Here is a 16,675-nt window from a genome sequence, read left to right on the forward strand (position 1 = left end):
GCAAGTAACTAGGGTATCTCTAAAATATTATTAACTAACTATCTAAAATCTTGCATTGGAAAGGATTAAAGAAATGGAATGCACACATTCTGACATTAAAAGGACATACATGGGTAGCTCTTCAACTTTTTTGTTCTGGTGGTTTTTATAACACCAATGTTTGGCAAAGTTTTACTGATAATTTTTTCCACATTTTCGATACCACGACAGATAAAAACCCAACGTGTCCAACAGGACCACCTGATAAAATACTCTATATCAAAAAAAAGGTGATACAGAGAATTAGCACAACATTCCATGCTCTACAACTGCTGTTGCATATTCCTGTCACAAAGGCAATCTAATCACCAAGCCACCAGTTGGGTGAAGGCTTCCACCCCACCATCATTAGCATCTGCCTCTCCACAGCTGAATAGAAGAGCTTTTTTTATTATTATTCTAACATAAAAAAAAGTTCAATCTCATGTTTCCAACCTGGTCTCCAAAGTCCTCCGGGAACTTCCACAGTACCACTGGATCTGTAAATAATTGACAGACAGCATTAATCAGAGGCAAAGGAACAGAGTATTACAGTCAGAGTACATTAATATTAAAGAGAGGGTCAGCTTAGCGTCAAGCTTTGAGGCAAGTGCAAAAATGTATCTAAAAACCAAGGAAGATACTGGATTATTAAAAAGACTTATTTCATATTTATGAAACTGTATGTTTATTGTTCTACATATGGCAGCAGGTTATAATGTACTGAACTATTTTCATATTCTTTTTTTTTCTGGAATACGTCATTTTTTAAGCACATTTAATTTTCACCGTTTAATTCAATTAAGAAGTAAGAGATATAAAACCTCTTTCCATCCCAGGAAAAAAGAACATAAAATCATAAGGGAAAAAAAAGGCCTTTACAAAAGTACAGAAAAACATCCTTTGTGATTTTAAAAGTAGTACTAATGTAACCAGGATTCTTAAGGAGGAGCTCAGAAGAGCTAGTTAGTTTCAGTATTTTCTGTTCAGAGCCACTTAAAGCCAGCATTTCAATAATACCTCGAAGTTTTCATTAACCTCTTGTAAACTGCTAATTTTAAAAATAATCACTGTTACTTAGGCTACATATTAGTCTACACTTAATATTGCTTTGAAAGCCTCTAAAACAACAACCTGAGCCATAACCTTTCAACAAAAAAACAAATTATGCTCTTCATCCTCCACCCCCCCCCCCCCCCCCAGCTTTTAATCTCCTTTGACACAAAACCTTCCGGAGGTGCTACGGTTACACGGCCACAAACGCCCACGAAGCCTCACAGGCTTCTAAAGAGCAGATTAGCAGCCATGTTTGTCCACCTGCTAACAGCGAATTATCCATCTTCCTGCAAGGAAGACCCAGGTCAGGCCAGACCCGCCACTGACCACGCAGCCAACGCCAGCTCGGGGTGCCAAGGGCAGGAAAACGAAGGAGAAACACAACAGTAAGTGCCAGGAGACACGGCCTGATGGGAACTGCCAGATACTGTCTACCTCAGGAGCTGCTGGATTCCTGTCTTCCAAGGAGCCAGTATCTGGGAAACTATTCAGATTTCCACTTCAGGCTCTAGCACCGGCACTGTGTAGTAACTGAAATTTCCTTCTCGCTGTTAGCTTTGACATCAGAACCACAGCATTCTCCACTTTTGGCAAAGTACGGACAGTTCAGCTCTTCTTCATGGTCCCACATGTTTGCTGCTGCAAACTGGAGATTTAATGAGGAGGGAAACGCCACTGATGGTGCTGTCATTCCCAGCTGCTGATCTGAAATCCTATTATTCAGCACGGAGCTGTTGCACGCGTGCGTTTGCCGCTGGCCCAACCATCGGGAGCTGGAGAATGGAGTCAGCATTTCTCCTTCACTCCAGAACAGATGTCAAGCCAACAATGGAACGTGCATTCCAAACGTGTTACAAAATTCAACCTGTCAACCAACTCAATGCAATTTAGAGCTAATTTGTATCTAATTCAAATTTAAGTAAGATTTTCAATAAAAATGGAGGCATTTGATTCTACTTGTTGGATTCTACTTCTTTTTTCTCCTAAGAACATCCAGGAAGGGTTCTGCAGCTATTATTTAATAAAATGTATGTATTTTGCACAAGGAATCTTCCTCCATCTACTTTACGGAGCAAGAACTTTTGAAGGTGGATATGAAACAAGACGTAAGAGGCTACGTCTATAAAAATATGGCAGCAAATAAATACAGGTACTTACAACAGAGACCTTTTTTCCCCCCATTTATTTTGTGCATATTTAAATTGCAAACATCTCTATAATGACCAGGTACAAGAGGAGTTTGACTATCCTGTAAGGGAGCTCGTTTTTTATTCCAAATTAGTATCATGAAAAAGAAAACAATTACATATCAACAGCTATCCCTGATAAATCCAAGGAGTCACAAGCATGGTAACATGTCAAAAAATTGATGTTAAGTGATTCATAAATTACTTGCTAAAAAGCATTGAAAACTTGCAGAATCCAAAAAGTACTTTAACAGAGCTTGTAAATCCAATGCCATATGTCCACGAACATTTCAGGCATAAACTTCTCTTCAAAAGAGCAATCCCACTGCACTCCCACTACCAGGTACTTGTTGGTGAAGCTGTAGCACTGTCTGTCTCCTGCTGGTACAGACTTTCACAGCTACACTGAGCCAGATGAGGGAACTGACCGAGATCAAACCAACTGTCTGAAACTTTTCAGGTCAGCGCTAACTAGATCAGTTCCCCAAAACCATTTGGTTTATGCCAGAAAAAAAGGAACAAAAACTGGGGAATAGGGAGTTGTGGTGAGAAGAAAGCAGGACTGCTTTGTGCGGCAGCATTCCAGCCTCAAGCATTTGCTACAGCTCATGCAATACAAGCTGGTTACCAGCTGCGTCTAGTTCCATTTCTTATCACCCATTTCTTGTTCACAACTTCCCAAGTCTTGCAGTACCATTTATAGCTGCTTCTACTGCAAAACCTAAGCGCTGTGGCCTGCGAGGAGGCAAGGGGACCACTCTGCAGGGAGGCCGGGCTGCCAGAGCATCGTCAGCCAGGAGCTTGGCAACATCACCTTTTCCCAGCAATGAAGCCAGGCAGATGATTTTGGCAGATGTGAAGCACAGTTACATGAGAAACATTTAGTATAGCGAATGCTTTAGCAACACAGTAACAAAATTACTGGGGTTTCTGAAATCGGACAGAAACGTAATTTCTTTCCTTCACTGTCCTTAGTGCAAATGTAACTGCCAGGCTTCAAAATAGGAAGCAGATCGCACTAGCAAAACCTCCAGGTGTTGTTTTAAAGGTCACAGTCATTAGCAAAGTACAATCTCAGAATTAAGCAAAACTTTGGGTTTGGGGTCAAAACATGGGTAAAATTTACACCTCAGCGAAGTGCCAAATGGAGCTGAACAGCATTTCACAAGGCCACCCTTTATCTACAGGCAACAAGATCAACAGCTCCAATAAGTTCTTTTGGTGCCCTGATATCCTAACAGCTAAAAAACCCTACAGCCTTAATGTAGGGTCCTGCTCAGCTTGCCATCTTCACTTCATACTAAGGCTCTCTCATACCACTCCAGTCTCACTTGAAATGGTAAAAACAAATCTAAAGTAAATTCCAGTTCACTTAACTATAGGTACAACAACATTTACTTTCATACCGTGAAAGGATGTTTATATCATGAGAGAATAATTAAATTCATGTGATCTAAACAGGAAAAATAATGATTTTAATACTCCATCATGAAAACAAAAAAGAGCCAACATTTAAAAAAATATTCCTAACTCAATCCAAGAAAAATAATTGGTGCTACACTCAGCAAAAATTACACGCCTTCAAGACGTGTCCAACTGCTTTGAGCTGGGTTTTGCAGCTGTTATTACTGGCTTTTAACTGGTTATTTTAGTAGGTACTTGCCATACATTTATTAAGTAAGAAAATCTGATGTGACTCGTGCTTCAAAAAGAAAAGTTACTATATTCTTTTTATGCCTTTACTCTCTGAAACCAAACCCTAACACCTATAAAAAGCCTCAGGATTTTATTATAATTATCCAAGTCTGGGATTGGGCTTTTTTTCAAAAGATTATGTTGGTTTCTGCTTTTGGAGCTAGGCTCAGGCAGCATCTGAAACATCTTTGTGGCAACTTCTCAAAAGTGCTGCAAAGGAAGAAACAAAAGGGTACTGATTTAGAAATAAAAAGAGAAAGTATAATCCAATTCTGCAACTTTATGCACTCTATCTTCAGGTTTACAAAGACTGAATTTTCTTTTCCCTGAGGATTACTTTCCAGATACCCCATCTGATCTGGCAATGTTAGGTCAATTTTATGCTGATTTTATGGATGAGAGGATGAGAATCATTCAGAAATAGCTGTTGTTATCATCAGCTGAGAAACTACTAAATTTCCCCTCATTTTCTTTTTCTAACAGACTTCTCAGGATAAATGGTTTGCACCAATTCTAAGTAAAGGTAGCAGTAAGAGGAAATTGTCAAGTGCACACATAAAATAATTTGTGTGTTACATGTATAAATGTAGATACTGTTGCATGTGTAAATGGATATTTCCATGTACAGACTCCGCTTTTTCCTACGCCTACCACGTCCAGGATGTAAATCTCAACACCTGCCAGTAACACATGAAAATTGTTTTGCTAAATATCCTGCAACATTGGAAAGGACATCTCCCTTGGAACAAGTCAGACAAGAGACAATCATGGAAAGGTTTGATGAGGTACCAAAAGAGTGCAGTATAATTACAAAGAGGGAAGCGAGTCACATGCAATGCTTAAAAAAGTAGTACTCAAGATGTTGTAATCTAGAACTGCTCCAGAAGACAAATGCAGGCAAGTGTGACACACACTAAGACAAGAGGAAAACATATGCATATCCTCAAGGTAATTTCTCTCCAAAAATCTATTCTTGTAGAGGCAAGGTCATAAAGCATGTCCATCTGTACTTTTAGGAAAACAACTGCTAAAACAGTTTAGCTTCTGTAACAAATCTGAGAAAATACAAAGGTACTATTTCTCATGACAGAGTAGATTAAAGAAGCAGTGCATTCTAAACAATGGAGGAAAAAAAAAAGAAATCTTTCTGAGGCACAACTTTCCCAAAAACTAACAAGTTAAATATACTCTAAAAATACTCTTCATAATCATCGAGCTTGCAGATTATAAATGCCACCCAAAAATACAACAGGATAAGGTAATTAGCACACACTCAATATTTGGTAATGGAACAGAAATTACAAACACATGCTGAGAAACATCATCTCGGGTAATTCTCTTGATAGCAACAGAGAATATTTCAGACACAAAAACACAGCCAAGGTAAAATGAAACAGATTAATTAAGTAGTCCAATATTCTGGAGAGAGAAGGAATCTTCATCCCTGTTGGCTGTACTTAACAGAACAGACAAGAAGACTGCCAAGCAGTGTTGGTCGTGCCTTCGGACAGAGGAATGGACTAGATGACTGCTCAGCATCCCTCCAGTTGTATTTTCTCTGATGCTATACAGATATTCATTGGAAAAAAGCTGTCAGTGCAGAGGGGAAAGAAGAGACTGGGGCCAGGAGTTAAGGGGGTGGGAAAGATATATAGTGAGGAAAAGAAAGGCAGCAAAGCAAAGCTTATTGCAGACTGTTCTTCTTTCATGTCTGGAAAAAACAAGAAGTGCCACATTCTTTTCCTTAGGTGAACATATGAATGCAATTAATAAAGCTGAAATTATCTATCATTATCTCAGGGAACAGCTTTATAAACGCATATTTAAGCAATAAGCAGAATGGATTTTTTCAAAGTAGTTTTTAGCAATAAAAATTAGTTCTCCAAACCAAGTTTATGATACTGCTATTGTTCAAAAACAAAGGCCTCTTACATACTTAAGATAATTTTCCAGAAACACTCAACAGTAATTTTAGTGATGCCTTTGTATCAATATAGTATTTAATACTCAACCAAATCACTACAACAGTGATTCAGAAACAAAATAAGAGATGAACCACAACGTGCAACCCAAGGGTTTTTACAGATGAAATCATCTAATGAAAAAACCAGCATTCACATAAAAAAATTACTTCTTGCAAAAAAAGACTTCTGTATATCATATTAAAATCCACCTGTTAACAGTTTCATACATGAAGTACCAGAGATGGAGTAGAATGGGAGGCCCTGCTGCCAGAAGAGCTGGGTGCAACAGTGGTCTTCAGCTCCCTGGTTTGGGGGATCAAAGTGGAGTGCCAGCCAGCAGCAGGCAGAAGAAGAGCAGGATGCCGTGGAAAAGGGGAGAAGAAGGGAGTTATAGTATTTTCCAAGCATCAGTAATCAAAAGAAAGAACAAGGACAAAATACATTGAAGCAATTTGATTTTAAAAAAAGTGAAACTAAGGAACGGTCACTAACTTCTCAGGCACCTAAAACCTGTCAGATTAAAGATAATATGCAAGCGAGGATGCCACTACAGAAAATACCTGAAAGTACACTTTAATGCAAATCACGTAGGAAAAGAAAACCTTTTTACAAAACTACATCAAATCTCAACAATCCAGTGCCTTCAGCCTTTTTAGTCACACTTTACTCACAAGTGTGCCTTCCTAAATTGCCTCCACAATTTCAAACAGTTCCTACGTCAGCAAACAGCAAGGGAACGAGGCAAAAATGATGTCATTAACAACACCAGTTACAGAAAAACATTAACAAGTTTCAGTAATTGTATTTGCCAGCTTTTCCTGCCATATATTACTACACTGAGATTCCTCTGGGTCTCTAGGTGGTCTTCGCCTTTCAAAATAAGCCACAGCATGGCCACAGCACAGGAGTCCAGTGTCTCCAGTCCCCTCTCCCTCACCCACACCAGTGGCCCGTGCCTTGTCTTCAACTGATTCTAAAAAGCTCCTGCCCCATTTTGAAAAATTATTTAGGCATTAAAGGTACCCATCTCACACTGGCATCAAAGGTGATATTTGGAATGTGTGACTTTTGACATTTTTCCTTCCAACTTTTCTCATAGAAAGTGAAGTGCACACTAAATGACAACAGAGACAACAAACACATGGTAAATACTGACCTTTGTGAAATGGAAAATGGAAAATAACAGTATAGTAGCCTCAGTTACAGTCACTGTAGGTGTTATCTGTAAGTCTTTGTGACTGTACATTTGCCAATCAGAAATGTGATTTTTGTATCAGGTTCAGAAACATAATTACAAAGACCTTACTGGCAAGATGAAAATATCTTCCTTCCACAAGGAAGCTTTTCCTAAGGAACTGTTTTTAACTGTAGTAGTAACAGCTGCAATTGAAGTAGTTTCTGTGGGACATGTGCTCCCAGTCACAAGTAGAACAATTACTCATGGACTTATCAATTGGCTCAGAATTTAATTATATCTTTCTATAAACATATAATACTTAGCAAATGATTTCAGGATACCAGTGCTCACACCATGTTTGCAGAAATCCAGAATTTTGTTTCTAATACATGGGAAAACAAAGGTACAATCCGTAACTATAAGAGTCACTCAGCCCTTAACAAAAACCACACACACAACATGATCTTCTCTACTCCCCACAAAAACCACTTGTGCTTGAAGTCAGTGGGTCCAGTTCAGTCAGCCCCTCACAGCATCACAACGTCACGGCAACTCCACAGCTTTGAGCTGCCGGTCATTGCTGCCCCACCAAGCCCCACCAGTTCACAATCCAGACTGAAGTGTGAGAATCTCACGTGTCTACATCGCACTGCAAAGCCACACACGAGATTTGCTGATTGTACAGTTTATCACAAAATTATTTTCAAATATTTCTACTTTTAAACTTATGTGACAAAGGTTCCTCCAGGTATTCAGAAATATGAGAATGGTGTGCAAATACTGACCTCCCAACTAATCACATGCAAGGTTCAGCCAAGTACATTGTAGAGAAGCAGGACTTTGTCAGGTTTTGGACCTGAAACTTCCTCCAGTGTTTCAGATTTCCCTGTCTGTAAGGCACTTGGGCTAGGAAGTAAGTCTTCTTCCCCTTCTACAGGCAGGTAGATGGTTAAAAATTCTAGCCACAACTTGACATCTCCTTCAGAGCTGCAGATCAATCCCTTTTTGCCCAAGAATTTGTCCCACTGAAGGACAGAGCAGTAAGTCATTTCAGCTTACCAGAGAGAGAAAGAAAGGGTCCTTTTGGCTGCAATGCTATTAGCCATGCTTCAGGCTAAAACCTTAATCAGGGTGAGAGTTCATTGCACAGATAGTGCACAGATAAAATGAGTATGTTCAGCCTTTATTTGGTCTCTTCATGAGATAAGCAGGGGTTTCTTCTACCTGGTAAGTCTTTAGAATGACCTTGTAAGTATGGCAACAACTGCATGCCTTTAGAAGCTGTGGTGTAATTCTTAATTTTCCTACTTCTAACTTGTAACTGTGAGTGAATCATGAGAACAAGGATCTAAGAACTGAGGTAGCAGAAGAAGAAGCAAGTGAGCACCACATATATCTTAAGTCATTGCTAATGTTTAAGGAGGGTTTATAAAACAAAATACTTTTGCTGTCACTGGGTCTCTTGTTCAAAGAAATTTAAAGGAGACAGGCCATGCTGTGATCGACTGAAATGAACAATAACTGAAAAGAGTAAGACTAAGGGCATTCACCTTTGCAACCAACATAAGTTTTACATCTCACCCTGTAAGAATGAAAAAGTAACTTGCCACACTCCCTTGCAAACAGACATTGTGCAGGGGTTTCTTTGTTTTAAATGAAGATATGGGACTTAAAGTTCTTAAAAAATATTGTGGGCTACATGAAATTTTCCTACATTAGGAAATACACAATATTGATTTTGAGGAAGATCTAGAAAAGTTCAAGTCCATTATTACCAAGCAAGATGTACTAAGTAAATCAGGAAGAAGCAAAACTCCTGCCCTGCCAAAGACACTGGAGATGGACCATCACTTGCTCTCCCACGTCAGTGATGTCTGACCAGAAACAACCATTTTATCTCCTAGAGTACACTGTTATATTTGCTTTGTGAAACCCCCACACACTGCATTTAGCAAAATCAAAAACCTTTTGGCACATGACAAAAACTACATCTCAGTACATATGGATACCTGAGTTACTGCTTCCTGATTTACTTCAAGAAATACAAATTTGGTGTCAGCTTGGACATGAAAGCAGGGATATATGTGAGCCTGTAAAGCAAACTGATCGGTTACAGAAAACACAGAATGATATCCAAGCCATTTTTGATAGACATTTTCCAAAAATAACACAAAAATAAATCCTACATTAGAGTTAACATGCCTTAAAAAAAATAAATTAAAGCAATTAAAAATTAAACCAAAATCTTAATCCTTCTGCAAGTTTTTTTCTCTAAGGAGAAATTAGTCCAGTCCTTAGCTACTTCAAGAAAAAATGACTGTTGCAGGGGAACACCCTCTTGGCTAAAGATGATAGAATGACTATCTATTTACATCACTTCTTGCCTGAACAGTGCAGCAACATTCCTTCCACTTTCCTCTGGTGAGGACCACATCCTGGGCACAGCCCAACTGTCAGTACTTGAGGGCACGACTTCCCTCTAAATTATGCCCCTTGCCTTAAATACTGACTAGCACAAGCAATAAAATGTGATTACTCAATAATTAACAGGTAAGTAACTACCTATTACTCAGTAAGTTACAGGGACAGATTACCTAAAGGCCACAGCAATAGTGGAATACATAATATCTTGGAAAAGCAATCCCACTGACACTGTCTTTACAACCAAGGACAGCTACAGGGAGAAGGGGTTAGCTTCTCTGTTCACTGTTCTATTCTAGATTATTTAAGACATTTCATTTAATTAATATAGATACTACTGTATCATATATTCACCCCATCTCTGTGATCATGCTGTGAAACAAGACTCGGAATTGTGCAATGATATGCTGCTTATGTGTGAGAAGGAATGAAAATAATTGTACATTACAAAAGCATAGTTTCAAATTCTTTATCCTTTTTTCATTCTCCAATTACAAATAGCATTTTCTACATGAAATGCAGACCTGTCACATTTTGCTTACGGGCTGTGGTAGGAATGTATGGAAGTAGAACAGCACTGGTAACCAGAACCTCGCCTGGAAGATTCCTACTCCTCTGAACATCTCCAGCATTACAGCTAAAACATATCTAACTTCAAAACCTATAATTATATAAACCAACATTTCATAATTTTATATATGTAAATTAGAACAATCACAAACCTCCTTAGTTACACAAAGCTCTAAAATTCAAGCAACCATGTTGATTAGCCATAGTACACAGAGTTTGCTATATATGCAAACAGTTCACAGACTTTCATTTTAAAATAAGTATTTTCTAGCATATTCTGATTCAGTGTTCATTTTAATCTTTGTTGTTCATGACACATTAAGCCAGAACAAAGATGAAGGAGCACTGATCAATAAGCACAAACCTTTTTATGCGTTTCCTTTCCATCTTACCCCAAATCTATTTTAATAACATCAGGGGGAAAAATAAAACTCATCAGTCACCTGATGGAGTAATTCAAAACTTAACCAAACAGGGCTAATGGGTGAGAATTGAAATGAAAACACCTTGACAAAGAAAGCAATTTCTTTTCTTCGCACTCTTCAGAAGCCGTGGGTGATCGCTGTAATCCAACCATCAACAGCGAGGGGCCATCTGTCCCAAGAGCCCTTCACGTGAGCAAGAATCAGCAAGAAAAAAATTTTAGAGGCTGGCCCACATGCATTCAGCCCCGATATATCTATGGCAGGCAGCATGCAGCTGAAAATAAGTGTTTTGACATTTTTCCCATACCAATCCTTAAAAGTCAACACTAAACTTTTGATAAGAACAAAACACAAAAAGCAGGTTAAGAGGTTGCTAACAGAAAGATCAGTGTTACACCAACAGCTGAGATCTCCCCTGACATGAAGCACTCATGCTTTAGTATCCAAGAGCCATGTTCAGAAAAAAAGGCTACAGAAAACAACCTTTACACTTGCATTTATGTTACAAGTCCCCTCTAGGATTAGTTTTTGCAGCTAAAGAAGATTTACCAGTCTCTTACCAAACCATCCTCACAAAATCACCAAACCTTGGGTTTCTTCCACAGAAAACAAACAAAACATTAAGAAAGGGTCTACCAGACATTTCCAAGGCAGCAACCACACACAATACATGACCCAGGGGCTCAGGCAGAGGCACTGTGGCTTTGACACCTGACTTCCCAGGGAGAAGAGCTCATTCTGATCCCCACCAAGGACTGACCTCCCAGAACTGGAGGAGAAGAGGCTTCATGTCACACCCTCCCAGGGATGTTCCCAAACTGGGCACTTTTACCTCACTAAGCCTCTTAAAAGGCAACACCATACATGGCAGAAGGCTAATGCAATTTATTTCTTCTTCATTTTCTAACTGAAAAATATATTGATCTTTTAGCAAAATAAACTCTGACATACCTGCAACTCTCTGCACCCTTCTCTCCATCTGTTTCAAAAGTCTGAAGAGTCATAAAGTGGATAGAGAGGGCAGGAAAAAAAATGTATTTTTTTTGTTGAGCTGCATTAACAATATTGGTCCCTTGCTGCTTCAACAGAGGTAGAACACAGACCCAGCCAGCAGCACACTGGAAATTAGAAGAAGCACACTGTTTTTTCAGTCCTGCCAGTTATCTGTTGCCTGACCTCAAGTCAGTTATTTCAGGTTCCCAAACACCATGAGGCCTTGGAAAAACTAATTTTTTTTTTTTTATTATTCAGGAGAAAGGGCATTAAAAAAGGGACATTTCCAGGGGGGCCACGTTCAGTTACTTTAAAGCACGAGCCACACAAATACATAAAACAAGTAAAAGCAAGACAAAGGGTTTTCTCACAGGTGTTTGCAGTCACTCAGGTCAAAATTCCCTATTATGCATTGGAGAGGGGTCAGCGAAACCAGAAACATAAACATCAACCCAAAATAAATAGAGGTTCTACCAGAACGGTCTTGTGTCTTGCAGCCCTCGAGGTACGAGATCTGGGTTCTCCATTAATAATCCCAAAGCACATTCAACAACTAGGAAACTCTCCAAGACATTTCTTGATATCACATACTTCAGTGATAAAACAGAAAAATAATACTATTTATTCAGAACAGCAAAGTAGAAGGGTGATGTAGATGCATGATTTCAATTTACATCCCAATAGAAAGTAACAGAGATGTGGTTGAAGTGCAACACTATTTTATCTTACAAAGCCGCAATGCCCGATGCCTGCTTTGTCCAGTGAAATCTCAAATAAATCATGCACAAAATAGTGAAAATTAATTTAACAGTGTGATAATAGCAGACAATATATTTCACTCCAACAGAAAAAGCTAAAGTTCAAAACAACACACTGAAATCGCATGGCCCATGAGGGGTCAGAACTCAACACATCCTGTGTAAATTGAGCCTTTCCAGAAGGCAAGGTCAGAAGCTGCCTTCTCCCATTTCAGCAGTCTGCATTCAAACTAGCTGTTCAAAAAGTACAAGAACTTTTTTGTCAGAAGCAGTTACTTCAACAAAGGCAGCCTGCAAGGTAACACGGCTCCACTGGTGGGTGGGAGCCCAACCCAGGCTGGCTGCTTTGCGGATTGGAAAGCCAGGACACACCAGCCAGGCACAGCAGGCTCCAGCTGGTCAGTCACCGCCTCACCGAGGCAAAGCAGCAGCCCAGGGAGTGCTCACCACCCTGCAGAGGAGAAAGGAGAAAGAAAACAGACCTGTACACACTTGGAAGAGCAGTGGGGTGGCTGCAGATGGGAAGATAAAGACTACAGGAAGGGAGCACTGCAGAATGATGGGCCATCCATATGCTTGAACTGAGCCTCTTAAATAATGAAGGTCTTCATTTTACTTTCCAAAAAGCATTGCAGCAGAAAGAAGTGAGATGAGGCCAGGGAAAGCATGGGTAATGCCTGTGTATTCACCATACAGCAGTCAAAAATATTAGCAAGGTGAAAAATGATATTATTACTATTGATGCAAAAGAACAATGAATTACTTATTAATAAATCAACAACAGCACAAATTAAGATTATGTCTCATCTGAAAACATCGATTTACCAAATAAATCTGATGCTAATATTTCAGAATGCACCAATAAACCTCCACAACAGTAACAGCTGTCTACGCACAGAATGCACAAGGAGCTAAAATATATGGCACTACATGTAACATTACACACTCTATTACGTTAATCTGTATGAAAATTTTCATTAAAAGTTCTCCTCCCAACCGCTGCCCTTCTCTCACTGCCCAGTTTCTCCATGTTTGCATGAAAGGATTTGATGCTATTGGAAGGGCTGTATTATTCTGGCTTCCCTTTTCTATCTACTTCAGCTTCTTCCTTGACGCAGATGATTAAACGAACCCCAGATTTCCTACAAGCCTCACACCACTAATCACTTCCAGTCATTTTACATCCATGCTCTGTCCTCCTGCACATTCTCCATCTCCACCAGTAAGACTGCAGGTTCACCACTGGAAGGCTTTAAGAGGATGAGCTCAATGATCAGTACAGTTTGACAACAACTTGATAACTACACTGAGCTTTTCTCTTTATTCCTTGTTTTGTTTCTGAAAATGAAAGACCTTCACCTCCTGGAGCACAGCTGAGCTCTGTAAATATATGTAAGAGCCTAGACTGGCACAGTGTACAGTTAGAATCAATGCTAAAAGCTGAAAGCAAAATAATTTCTTATCTAAGGAAATTAAAGTCATGACTGGATGAGCCTAAGAAAACAGTATCATTGTCTCACTGGTCATTTATCAGGAAAATGAAAAAGGCTAAGAACACTAAGAATTAATCACAGGTGTCAACCAATCTTCATAAGACATGCAGAAGAATTTTTGGAGCCAGTTCCTGCACTAAAATACAGTATGCTGCAGCAAAAACCAATCACCACCCATGAGCATACACTTCTCATCAAGAACAATTCAATATGCAGCTAGACAAATCAGAAGTTGTTTTGCTTTAAGATCACTAATTCCATTTTTTTATTAATAAAGACTAATCATAATCACTCATGCTGAAAATTTCAGAATCAGTGGGGTAGAATACACTTGTAAATTACGTCTACATAAAATAAGGTATCTCCTTATAGCATCTTTTTAATTCATTGTTTTTATAATTAGTAAAAAAACTCCATGGGGCAGGAAAATATTGCTGCACTTTTCAAGTACTAAGACATACATTCTCTCTCAAGCATGCCTCAGATAACTCCTCTCTTATCTTGAGTCTTCCATCACTCTGATAAACGAAATCCCTGAACTTTCCAGAGCAGGGAAGATCCACTAATTTCTGAAAATACTAAAAACAGATTTCAAGAATCATGGATGTGCAAATATCACATCTTAATTTTAACAAGTTATCCCAAATGACTTATTATTGCTTAAATTCTTCATTCCTATCAAGCCCACAAAGGATTAGGCAAATTCCATAGAATAACATCCTGCCTCAAACTTTAAAGTGTATCTCCTTTCTTCAGGGCAAATTCTGTTTACTGTATTTATCAATGGTCTGGACGAGGGGATCATGTGCACCCTCAGTAAGTTTGAAGATGAAACCTAGTTGGGCAGGAATCTTGGGCAGGAGTGTTGATCTGCTGGAGGGCAGGAAGGCTCTGCAGAGGGATCTGGGCAGGCTGGATCCATGGGCTGAGGTCAACATTTTGAGGTTCAATTAGAGCAAAGTGCCAGGTGCTGCCCTTGGGCCACAATAACCCCATGCAATGCTACAGACTGGGGCAGAGTGGCTGGAAAGCTGCCTGATGGAAAAGGACCTGGAACTGCTGGTTGACAGTGGCTGAACAAAAGCCAGCTGTGCACAGGTGGCCAAAGAGGCCAAGGGCATCCTGGCTTCAATCAGGAATAGTGTGGCCAGCAGGACCAGGGCAGGGGTTGTCCCCCTGTACTGGGCACTGGTCAGGCAGCACCTTGAACCCTGTGTTTGGCTTTGGGCCGATCACTTCAGGAAGGGCATTGAGATGCTGGAGAGTGTCCAGAGAAGGGCAATGGAGCTGGGGAAGGGTTTGGAGCACAAGTCTGATCAGGAGCAGCTGAGGGAGCTGGGGGTGTTTAGCCTGGAGAAAAGGAGGCTCGGGGGAGCTTACAGATCTCTACACCTCCCTGATAGGAGGGTGTAGCAAGTGGGGGTCAGTCTCTTCTCCCAGGTGACAAGAGATAGGACAAGGGGAAACTGCCTCAAGTTGTACCAGGGGAGGTTTAGATTGGATATTAGGGAAAAATTATTCATAGAAAAAGTTGTCAAGCACTGGAACAGGCTGCCCAGTGAAGTGAGAAGGTCACCATCCCTGAGAGGTATTTAAAAGACGTGTAGATGTGCTTTGGAATGTGGTTTAGTGGTGGAGCTGGCAGTGCTGGGTTAAGGGTGGGACTCAATGATCTTAAAGGGCCATTAAGGAAGAGGTTTATATTCCTTTTCAAGATTGCAGACGAAATAATTATGGGGAATAAAACCTCTTATTTTCCAAACTTTGATAGAAGATAATGAAAGGTGCCTACTTTAAAATACATCAATATTTTAACTTCTGGTGCTTCCCCAAGGGCAGAAATGTCAGTCATTTTGCTTGAGAACACCATTTGATCCCATCAAATTTGAAAAGCTGAAAAGATCACAATTCATAAAGTTACAAAACTAACCCATTAGGAGCAAGGCAAAAAGACTATAAAGGGTTTTTCATTTTACTTTCACTTAATAGCTATAGAAATCACCCACTCAGGTAATCCTAGCAAGAGCCACAATCCCAAGCCTTTCATTTAAGATTTATATAATAAACAACTCTGCATGTTCAACAAGGTCTCCACCAAAATGCTGTATTTTCAAATCAGTGAACCCAATAGAGTTTTTAAGGAACGCAAGGAAAATGAAGTCTTTTTTCTCATTTGAAGACATGTCTGATCATGGAAATACACTTAGTACCACCTTTCTGAGGAACTTACCCCTAAAATACTTAAAAAGAAGAAAGATGGATGTCTGTGAAATTGAGAAACAAAAGACTGAACTCAGCCAAGAGTCAGAGGATGCACAATGTCTGAGGCTGTGCTATTTCCAAGCACAAATAAAATCAAGCCTGTACCAAAATATCTTTCCCCCAGTGCTGAGAGGCCCTGGCACTGACTTGCTGAGGAACACTGCTGGTTCCTGATCACTTCTCTGAATGCAAGTGGCCTAAAGCTGTCCAGGCCATAAGCAAATGTTTGAAGATGTGACATGTGAAGAGGGTCAACAACAAAGCCTAGCTTTAATCCCTTTGTGTGGAGCAGGAAGAGGAATTTACCTCATACACACAGCACATCTACGTCCAGTGAAGTATAAAACTTCCAGAGGTGCACAAGCAAGGCATTATGTCTTCTTTGCTTTTTGGCATGCTGGGAGAGGCCAGGAGGGAGGTGAGCAGTGCTTCTCATGGGCTGGATGTAGTGAAGCACAAGGAATGGTTATATGCCAAGCAGCTTTAGTGCACCACGTGTATTAATCACTGTTGGTATCTTCTCCCAGCCTGAGCCAAGAGTAGCACAACCCATTAGTCCAAACGGGTGGACCTGAGAATATGGGAGGCTTAACTATTAGCTAACATAACTTCCCTCATTTCTAATTGGATTGTGACTAAATTCCCAGCACTGATAA

The 16,675-nt window shown here is 39.8% G+C and overlaps 1 protein-coding gene and 1 long non-coding RNA gene across 5 annotated transcripts in view; one reads left to right on the top strand and one right to left on the bottom strand.

Annotated features, from left to right (window-relative positions):
* DENND1B (DENN domain containing 1B) overlaps positions 1-16,675 on the bottom strand; it is a 161,739-nt gene that overhangs the window by 120,599 nt on the left and 24,465 nt on the right. For all 4 annotated transcript variants that reach the window (XM_048312185.1, XM_048312184.1, XM_048312182.1 and 1 more), the window contains exon 3: positions 475-518. In XM_048312185.1, the coding sequence (XP_048168142.1) occupies positions 475-518 (44 nt within the window). The remainder of the gene's footprint in view (positions 1-474; positions 519-16,675) is intronic.
* On the top strand, positions 1,331-2,030 carry LOC125329818. Its single transcript, XR_007205284.1, has 2 exons — positions 1,331-1,460; positions 1,630-2,030. It is a non-coding gene; the product is annotated as an uncharacterized LOC125329818 (long non-coding RNA).

The sequence above is a fragment of the Corvus hawaiiensis genome, chromosome 9 (assembly GCF_020740725.1).
Source record: "Corvus hawaiiensis isolate bCorHaw1 chromosome 9, bCorHaw1.pri.cur, whole genome shotgun sequence".
Taxonomy (NCBI): Eukaryota; Metazoa; Chordata; class Aves; order Passeriformes; family Corvidae; genus Corvus; species Corvus hawaiiensis.